This window comes from Acanthochromis polyacanthus, chromosome 13, assembly GCF_021347895.1.
Source record: "Acanthochromis polyacanthus isolate Apoly-LR-REF ecotype Palm Island chromosome 13, KAUST_Apoly_ChrSc, whole genome shotgun sequence".
In the NCBI taxonomy this organism is placed as follows: Eukaryota; Metazoa; Chordata; class Actinopteri; family Pomacentridae; genus Acanthochromis; species Acanthochromis polyacanthus.
This window is the reverse complement of record NC_067125.1, coordinates 26,532,354-26,542,187: the sequence shown is the minus strand read 5'-3', so window position 1 is coordinate 26,542,187 and position 9,834 is coordinate 26,532,354. Positions and strand designations below refer to the sequence as shown.

The window sequence follows — 9,834 nt, the reverse complement described above, 5'->3', positions numbered from 1 at the left end:
TAAAATTCTACAAAATGTGCTATGTTTTTTTTTTTTTTTCAAAGGCAAGAAATAGATAAGAACACATTTATCGACTGAATGTCTTTTTTGATTCCTTAGATATTACTGTGGAAAACTTAAAGAATACAACTTTCAAGCAGTGTTCAGGGAAAGGCACGGTGAGTTAAGGACACGCACATGTGAGAGAGAAGAAAACACCGATTTAAAATATAGAGTGAGGGTTTAATAATGATACAAACCCACGATATGTAACACCTCAAAGCAGCACATTGGCACAAAGTCAGAAGTAAGACAGCACAGAAGATAAAAACCTGTCTCAAAAAATAAAGAATCAGAATAAATATCTCAATAAATAAATAAACAGGTAATATCTCATTAATTACTTTGAAACTAATAAATACGTACATTTGAAAATATGCACATTGGCAGAAATCAATAACCAAAAAAGTAAATAGTACTTAATACAGAGTTACTTAGAAATCATAAGTTATTGATTACTCAAATCAAAAGGCACATTTATTAAGATGTAAGAATGGGGCCTGCAGTTGTGATCGCATGACTGTCAGTACTGTACTCTAACACCATTTCTGAACCAGAAGTAGCAAACTGTGTGCAATGGCTTTACTAGTTCTGTATGTCTGCACCATCAAGTGAACTTGTGTGTCTCGTGTGTGTGTGTGCTGGACAAAGGGGTTAATTTAGGATCAGGGAATGGCAGTCTAGTGACCGACTGTGTTTCCTGCAGCTCTGACAGGATGTCTTGGGGTTTTTTTTTCCTTCTTTTTTGTGTGAAGTGGACCGACACTGTTGGCAGGCTGGCCTTGTAGTGAAGACGACGTCCCGTAAACCGAGAGGTCGAGGGTTGTGTTCGTCAGCAGTTGTGTGTCCTGACTCTGAAACCTGCTGCCTGTTCACTCGCTTTAAGTCACTTTGGATAGAAAGTTCTTGGCTAAACCTAAAATGTAAATAATATAGTGAAGCTTCTGAAAGGTTCATTCTGCCATAATTTAAGGTCCACCAGGTCATCCTCGATTAGAGACGTGAAACTAGAGCATATTCAGTCTTTACATGTCCGAACTTACATTTTAAACAAGAATACTGTTGGATTTAAAAGCAAAACCACCCCCAAAGATTCCGTTACACTTTTAAGATGTCGTCTTTCTGTGATGCTCGATGCATTTCATGAGTTATTCTGCGATATTTCTGAATTTGTTTTTATTTCTCAGCGATTCATGTTAGCTTGCATAATTGATGTCAGAAAACCAGCATCTCATATTGAAAAAGGCATTAATAAGAATTGAAAGGATATTAGATATCCAGTCAACAAATGTGAAGCTAAATTTTTCTTGCATTTTGGATGCAAGCGACTTTCTGTAGGAGGACCTGATGATTCTGACTTTCTCGTAATTTTTATCTCCTTGCAATGTGAAGCACAAAGTGGAGGAAAACAGAAGATTTTTGAAAAATATCCTGATTTCTAGAATCTTTTTTAATCTAACTCTGCCCGGTTATTTGCTAGAAGTAAAAATAAATGATATCATCAATCAGCAAAATAAACAAATGCAAAGTGCATCACCAGAGGCATTTTAAAAACACATCTCGGGGAAAATTTATCTTTAATCCAGGCTTACAAAAGCCTTCTTCAGACACTATTGAGCATCCTCAGCACCCTGGTTGGAATCAACACTTGTAGGATTGTTTCTGACTCTCACACAAACCTCAGATTTCTACGAGGCAGCGGGAGAGTTGGAATAATAGCGTTAGGGCAGGACTTCAAATAGCAGCTTATTTGACTTCATAATTAAAGCAACATTCAGCAAACACGTCTGCCACTGTGGTCCGACAAAGACCTCCCTTCATTCATCTTTTTCAAGTTAATGTGCCTCTTTTCTTATCACAGGGTCAACAGCACACACGTTTAATCGTCACACCTGCGAGCTACGTGCTGCTGCTCTAAGAACAAGCTTGTGTTCCTGTTTAGCTTTTTACGCTTGATATCGAACACAATAACGCACGACTATTCAGTTCCAGCAGCAACGCTTTTCCATTTCCACTTTCCTAACGTGAGCAAACTGGTACAAAAATACTCTTTCCATACATTGTTCATTGCACTTCATTTTTTTGGTGGCGTCTCATTCAGAGGCCGAGACGCGTCAACAGATTGGTTAGCGTGGGGACCTGTGGTGTTTTTCTTTGGGGAGTGTACAGCGGTTGTGTACATTAGGTAGAATAGACTCGCTCAGAGGCCTCAGTTGTAAGCACCTTGACTGATTCAACAAGTACAGTGGTGGGATGTGAGGTTTTCTATGATTAATATTAAAAATACATGGGAAGATGGAAAAAAAATTATGTGCAAAGTGAGGGTGGTTTAATGTTCGACACACGCTCATTTTTTCTCATCAGAAAACAAAAAGTAACTGTGTGTTTGGTTTACAAAGGACCGTTATGAATCACATTATGACTTAAGTCTTTGTGGTTGTCATTGCAACTTCCCTTAACGATAATTGTCTCTTTGCATTTGACAACCTCCCCCCCCCACTGTGGTCTACGACTTGAACCAAAAGACAACACCAGCGGTCTCAGATGCTCAGGCTTTCTTGACGACAGCACGGACACATTGTGCTCACCCACCTCCTATTTTCCTTCCTTAACCGAGATTTGAGTAACATCTGAGGTAAAATTAGAGGTAAAGGGTGACATCTGTTCATCTGACTGACAAACAGGCCAACGTGAAACAAAGAACTTCCCCAAGATCTCATGTTTGTGAGTACGTGAATGTGTGTGCCATTTGGGGATTCTGTCAATATGTTTTACATTTATTAAAATATACCAATTAAAATTATAACAATCATATATATAAACATCTTTTGTTTTTTGAGATTTTCTTCCTAAATTAAAAAAAACCCAAAACAAAACAAAAACAAACGGACATTTGAAACAGTGTACACATCATTGTTGCCTCTGCCACCCTCTTTCTGTGATAAAGTCACTAACAGCTGACTGCAGATCAGCCGTCCTTCAGTAAATCCACTATGAAGGCTCCAGATGACTCCCACAGAGCCTGGTCTGAGTGCAGAGCACCATCAGCAGGCATGGACCAGTGAGGAAGGCCCCAGGTTGAAAAGAGAAAGAGCTGAATGCAGTGGAAGGCTGTGGGGCTTTGGAGGACCACGTCGGAGGTCTGGGTCTTCTAAGGGCCACCTCCTGCATCCCTACAGATGCTCCCCTCCTCTCGACACCCAGAACCCCCTCGGGTCCAGGGAACCCCCTCCCTCCCGCCCCTAGCCTGGCCTCATCGGACCGCTTTGTGCTTTCCCCCACAGCAGCCACACCTTTCCCCACATCGCAGGCAGGCGCGCAAAGGCAGGTAGCAGCACATGCAGGGCACGAAGAGTGACAGGGCCAGGAGGGCCAACCAGCGGGCACAGCAGAGGGGGTGCGGGTGGCCCCCCATCGAGTCATCGCATGAACAAGGCTCCCAGAACTCGCCCTCGGAGTCCGACATGCAGTGGTAGAGCAGACTCTCTGCGCACCACACACAGGTCCACTGGCGGAGGCAGTGCAGGGCCGGGTCGGGGGCGTCTCTGCAGCGGCCCCGCCCGTTCTCCGAAGCGCTGAAAACTGAGCGGCAGTAAATGCAGCGGGAGGAGCATGACGAGGAGGCCTGAGGGCAGGGGCTGTCGTCGTCGGGGGAGATCACCCCGGGGTCGCCGCTGCTGCTGGCCCCTCCTCCTCTCTTACGAGTCCGCGAGCGGGGCGTGGCCAGCGAGGCGTGGATGCAGCAGGGAGAAGGCGAGCCTTTGCCCGTCTCCTGGGGTGAACCAGCACCTGAGGACACGCCTGACACAGCATTGGGCATCGACATACAGGTGGGCGACGACGAGGACAGGCGCTGGGAGGCTTTGCTGTCCAGGCTCACGGTCACGTCGCAGCCCGCCGTCCCCACCCCCGCCAGCTCCTTCTCAAAGCGAACCACGCACAGCTCCGACTTGTCCGCAAGGCTCCCTCCGCCGCCGACCACCACGCCACCCGTCAGCCCCCCAACCATAGTCCTCGTGGCACCCGCCCGCCTGTAGTCCCCGTAGCCTCGAGAACCCCACAGGTCTTTGCAAGGGTCCACACTGCGCAGGTCTCCCTCCTCCAGCAGCGAAATGGTGGGCGAGAGGGGGGACAGAGGGGACGAGGCCGGGGGACCCACCGGAGGAGTAGGTGGGGCGGGAGGTGGCGGCGGAGGGGCCGGGGGATTCAACACGGTCGTCATTTGCGAGAGCTGGTGCTGTCCTGGCCTGGTGTGTATCTGTGGAGAGGGTGTAGGATTACACAGTGAGTCAGGAACAGTGTGTTCTGTGGCAGCAGTTATACAAGGTTTTCATCCCAAGGAGGAGCCCAAGAACCCCAAATCTGCTAAAATGCCTCTGAATGGGATGTCAGTGGATCATTTTGATTTCACTTCATGCAGAATAAAGAATATCTGCTGCAGATGTGGACTTAAGGGTGGAAAAATCTGCCAAATGGTCAACCTTCCATGTGTTTTCACTGCTCTTCTGTCAAATTATGAACCTGACCCCCAGTTGTGTACCTGAGCCAGTTTTATAAAGCTCTCATTAAGAACTATTCCTTTATAGCAATCATTATCGGAGCACAAAAATGCAAGAAGAGATAAACAAACTGAAGACTGTGGTGTCTGTTCTCTTTATCAAAGCGAGGCATCAGTTAGAGCCCAACAGGTAGACTGTGTGTCAACTGATACGAAAACTTTTCTTTTACAAGACATGATGCAGAAATGTCGAAATGTCGTCATCACATGTATAATTTACAACACTCTCAGCACTGTCTGCAGCACATGTAGCACAAAATGTATCACAGCTGAGCAGATGGTGGTACAGAGTCAAGTATGTACCTAAGCCAGTCCCTCGACCTCTCATTAATAACTATCCTTCATAGCAATCATTATTAGAACACAGAAATGCAAGAAGAGAGAAATAAATTGAAAATGGCGGCAGCTGGTCAAGTTATCAAAGTGAGGAATCAATCAAACTTTCCTTTTAGAGAACATGATGGAGAAAAAGGCACTTGGGGTCATTTTAAAATGCTTAGTTTTCAGCACTCTCAGCACTGCTTGCAGCACATGTAGCAGAGAACGTATCACAGCTGAGCAGATGGTGGTGCAGAGACGAGTTTCTAGGCCTCTCTTTAATTACTCCTCTTCATAGCAATTATTATTAGAGAAAGAGAAAAAGCACCCAGTGATGTGGAGTCAAGAAACAACCTCAAGAAATATCATTTTCACTGTAACGCTAACATACTGTGTGCAGAATATCGACCCACATATCAATATCGGAAACAGCATTGGCACAAAAATCCTGTATCAGTCAGGCTCTGGTATCAATGATGGATGCAGTTCTAGTTGTTGTGCTACCTGAGCAGGCGTCTGCGTGGTGACAGCATGGCTGGATCCAAAACTAAACTCTTCCGGCCGCACGAAGCAGGTGGACGACGACTCGCTCGTCACTATGGTGATGGGTTTGGGAAGCATCTCCTTTCTGCTGTTGGACGATGACTCGCTACCTGTATGGGACTGGCAGAGGTTGCACGTCACCCCACGAGTTAAAAACAAAAACACCTACACTAAGAGATGCAGCAGACAGGAAACAGCTCAGATGCTCACAGCTTGTCCATCGTCCTCTGTGTCGGCCTCTTCTGGCGTGGACGACGAGGGCGAGTCAGAGCCTTGATGACAGGAAAACAAGGAATTTAGAGCCAATTCAAACACCGCAAAGCAACTTTTTACATGTGGTGTGTGTATGTGCACCTCTGTCGAGCTTGTCTATGACAGTCTGAAGCCCTTTCTCAAAGGAGATGGCGTCGGCAGGACTCTGGAATGTAAGGCCAAACTTTCGATCCTCTACTCGCCAGTGATGGAAGATGGGGTTCACCTTGTTGTACACTAACCCCCTTTGCACTGCACACTCCAACACCGGCTACACACACACAAACAGCAAGAGGACAAGTTATTTCACCAGCCAACATCTCCTGAAATCATGCTAACCCCCCACCAGTCCCCCTTATGACATGACAACTACAGTCTTTAGGTGGTGTTGGCGAGCAACGTGGCACCAAAGACAGCCATAACACACGCACACACTCACTGCTCGGTCTCGCAGCCGCTCTCCACGGATGATGTACTCTCTCCGCCCCCTGCCGTCGTGACTCCGCCCCTTACATATGACCACATCACTGAAGCCGCCACCTCCAAGGGGCACCCAACCGCCACTGGAGTCATCACGTGTCATCACCACGGCACGAACACGCACACTGTCAGGCGGGGGGAGAGACCAGCAGACATTTAAACACTGGCCAGCATGCATGCACTGATGCGTAATGTAAAAAAAACCCGCAACAACAACAACAACAACAAAAAAAACAGTTTCCACAGTGAGGATTGCATGTGAGGCCGAAATGAAAACCACACAAAGAAGCACAGAACCGGCGAGCTCAGGCCTGAAGGCTCAAAGGCGCATCACACACTAGACGGCAAAGGCAATTTCTCACGTGATGGAGGTAAATCTGGCTTTAAGGCGTACGGAATGGGTCCGATTTGGCGATATTTACGCATAGGAGCGTTTGCGCACAACCTAAGGAATATGGAGCAAATTGGCCGAAAGAAAACCAACACTGAGGAGGAGAGAAATGGCCAAATAGGAGGAGGGAGGGAGGAAGAATGAGTGTTTCCCACATAGACGTATCAATGAACGCACCCATTCGCCATCAGAGGCCCGGCATTCTTGCAAAGGAAAAAACAAAAAAAAAACAAGCTGCCCTCGCCGATCGGCTGAATAATTCAGCACCGCAGTTCGGCATGTGCATGTAACGCATGCGTCTTTTCCCCTTTTTGTGCGCGTTATATATTCCCAAAGCACAGTGAATTTTAATTGTTTGCAATTGTTTTTCTCAGACGCTGCTTCTCTCCATTCCGCCCCTGCTGCACGCACTCATTAACACACCCCGATATTATGTTATATTTTTTATGAATGGGACGGAGCGGGGCTGGATTCGACATCGCACTGCGCGTTATGGCGATATTTCTCCGGAACGGAAAAAACAAAACGCATCAGGGGCCTAAATACAATGCAAATCGCGTGTGAGGAGAGAGAAGAGAGGAGGGAAAAAAGGGGAAAGGAGATTTAAAAAAAAGAGGAACGTGTGGGTGAGAGGATGGAGAGGAAACGAGAGATGGGGGGAGGGGGCCCGATTAGAAAAGGGAAGAAGGAGAGGAGGGGTGAGGATGAGGGAGAGCGAGGGAGAGAGAGAAAAATCACATTTCATTCATAAAGTTTGGCTTTAAAAATCATAATGAAACCCCGAGACACGTTGATAAAAATCACAACGCCTCCATCCCTCCCTCGTTTTACTGTAGCCATGTCTTGAATGACGAGATGGTGGCCCCAAACTCGCCATATTTCGCCTTTTTTCCCCCTCCTTCTCTCCTCCCCATACATTTTACACACCGGCTGATTTCGTGATTGTCTTTACCAATCGCCAAAGCACGCATTTGGAATTGTTGCATCGCTTCTGGTGTTTGTTTCATATTGTTATTTCCTCAATCCGTTGCCGCGTTATCTTGTGTGCCAGTCATGTTAATAGAAGGGAAAAAAAGCAAGCGCAGGTCCACATGTAGGTAGATTTACATTTATCACACATTGGATATATAATCGGAAACGGGGTGTATGCTGTTGATTCAAGACGACGTAATGGTGTTTTTATTATCCCTGCTAAATTGTAGAGCAGCGACTGTGAGAACAGTGCATGGATTTGGTGGAACACTGATGGTGGTGGCGTTTCCTTTCTACCCATTTCCCCCCCTGTTGTTGTTGCTGGCGGATGGCTGAATATATAAGTGCAATGTTAAAAATGAAAATGTAAGGACTTACTCGCCCTCCATGGCTCGGTGTTGCCCGCCGCTTGCAGCAGCCCACCCCAGGGTCTCCTCTCTCTCTCTCTCTCTCTCTCTCTCTCTCTCTCTCTCTCTTTTTATCCTCCTTTCAGGAAACACTCAGACTCACTCACATTCTCCCTCTATCTGCTCTCATTTTCCTAATCTTTCTTTCTCTCTTCCTCCCTCTCTCGCCCTCTCTCTCTCTCTCTCCACCTTGATGTCGTTTCGGTGTATCAGGATAGGCTTGAGGTTGCAGCAGCCATTTTCCGCTGGCAGCATCCTCCCTCTCTCTCTCTCTCTCCCTCCCTCCCTCCCTCCCTCTCCTCTCTCTCAAATCACTCCCTCTCTCCTTCCTTCTCTCCCTCTACCTGCCCTGTGCCAGCACATCCGCACTAATCATTGACAGCATCGCAGGCTGATGTGGGCTGTGTTTTTTTCTTTCCTTCCTTTTTTTCTCTTTTTGCCAGTGAAGAACCATGTGTACCATTTCATATTATTGACAATGAGTTTGCTGATATGTGCAGCAGTGACGTGGCTGCTTACATGAAAAGCCGGGCAAACTATCAATGACCTCTGCTTGATCCTTACCCACAATAAGGAGACAAATAAATTCGTTAGAGGCAATAAAACTAAACAAAAAATAAATACAAGGGGACTTCATTTCACATTTACGAGCATTTGTGTTTCATTAAACCTCAAAAACACAGGTCTGGTACATTACTTAGTCCCTATGCTTACTTTATTTGCTGTATAACAGTGTATTTTAGGAACAAAATACACAAAAGTTCAAGTGCTGCTGGTGATTGCAGCCACAGAGGGTTCAGCACCATGGACAGCAACAGCCTCAACAAGTGTTAAATTTGGTGCTTAACACTGTTTCTGCAGCACTATAGCATTAATTATTTAGTTCTTACCTTTTATAACACTCAGAAATATACAAACTTGGTGTTTACACATTGCAAAAACGATGCTGTTTGTTGCGGATGTGTTGTTAGGATCTTGAAAAGCTAAAATTTTCAGTCAAGTGCTGAAAATTTTTGATTTTAATTAAGTCACTTTCAAAAAAGAAGCAAATTCTACTTTTAGAGTCTAGTTTTGATATTACTATCTTTAAAAATGTTTATTTCTGATTTTTCAATTGTTTGCATATTTAGTATAAGTGTATCGTTAATTATTTTTTAAAATTCTTTTCTTATTCTGTTTATATGGTTTTTGACTTCTATCTTTCTATCTATATATATTTTCTATTTTATAAATTTCATATGGTGCATCCTCAGCTTCTCAAACCCTGTGTTGTTGAGTCCTTCCTTTATAATGTGATTTGGGGGTTGTTTGTATTGTTTCATTGCATTTAGTATCTAATCTGTAAAGCATTTTTGCTACATTTCACTTGTATGTATGAAAAGTACCAAAAATAAATACACAAAAAATGTTGAAAAGAATTTGAGAAGTTGGCATTTTAATGATTAGCATTCAATGCATTTTGATGGGGGAAAAAAAGATGATTTCTTTAGACAGTTGAGCTTTGTCTAAGCAATGCAGCATGGAGGCTCCTGTAATTTTAGCTGGAAGTTTTTCAGTAATTGTTTTTAAGGCAATTGGTAACAATTACGGGCTGGTATTAAAGGAGCCTGTATGCATTTAAGTTTTTGAACCATTGGATTTTATGATTTCATTTATTTGTTTTGCAATATTTCTGAAAACAAAGAGGAACAAAGACTAATCAACAGTGACATACCAGAGAAGTTTCAGATACAGGTCCGACTCTGCACATCCTGCACTGTAGATCCTGGAAAGCAATAAATTCACAAGACAAATTCCATTTACACGGATCAACAAGCTAGCACAGTTTGATCTGTTTGCTTCATTCAATCTTGATGTTAAAGATAAGTTATGTA

The 9,834-nt window shown here is 44.7% G+C and overlaps 1 protein-coding gene across 1 annotated transcript; it reads right to left on the bottom strand.

Annotated features, from left to right (window-relative positions):
* Nucleotides 1–201: 201 nt before the first annotated feature.
* On the bottom strand, nt 202–8,226 carry spred3 (sprouty related EVH1 domain containing 3). Its single transcript, XM_022204207.2, has 6 exons — nt 7,932–8,226; nt 6,150–6,315; nt 5,813–5,981; nt 5,669–5,730; nt 5,420–5,578; nt 202–4,297 (listed from the first exon to the last, which is right to left on the bottom strand). The coding sequence occupies exons 1-6, from the start codon at nt 7,940–7,942 to the stop codon at nt 3,293–3,295; spliced, it is 1,572 nt and encodes a 523-aa protein (XP_022059899.1). The 5' UTR covers nt 7,943–8,226; the 3' UTR covers nt 202–3,292.
* Nucleotides 8,227–9,834: the final 1,608 nt, after the last annotated feature.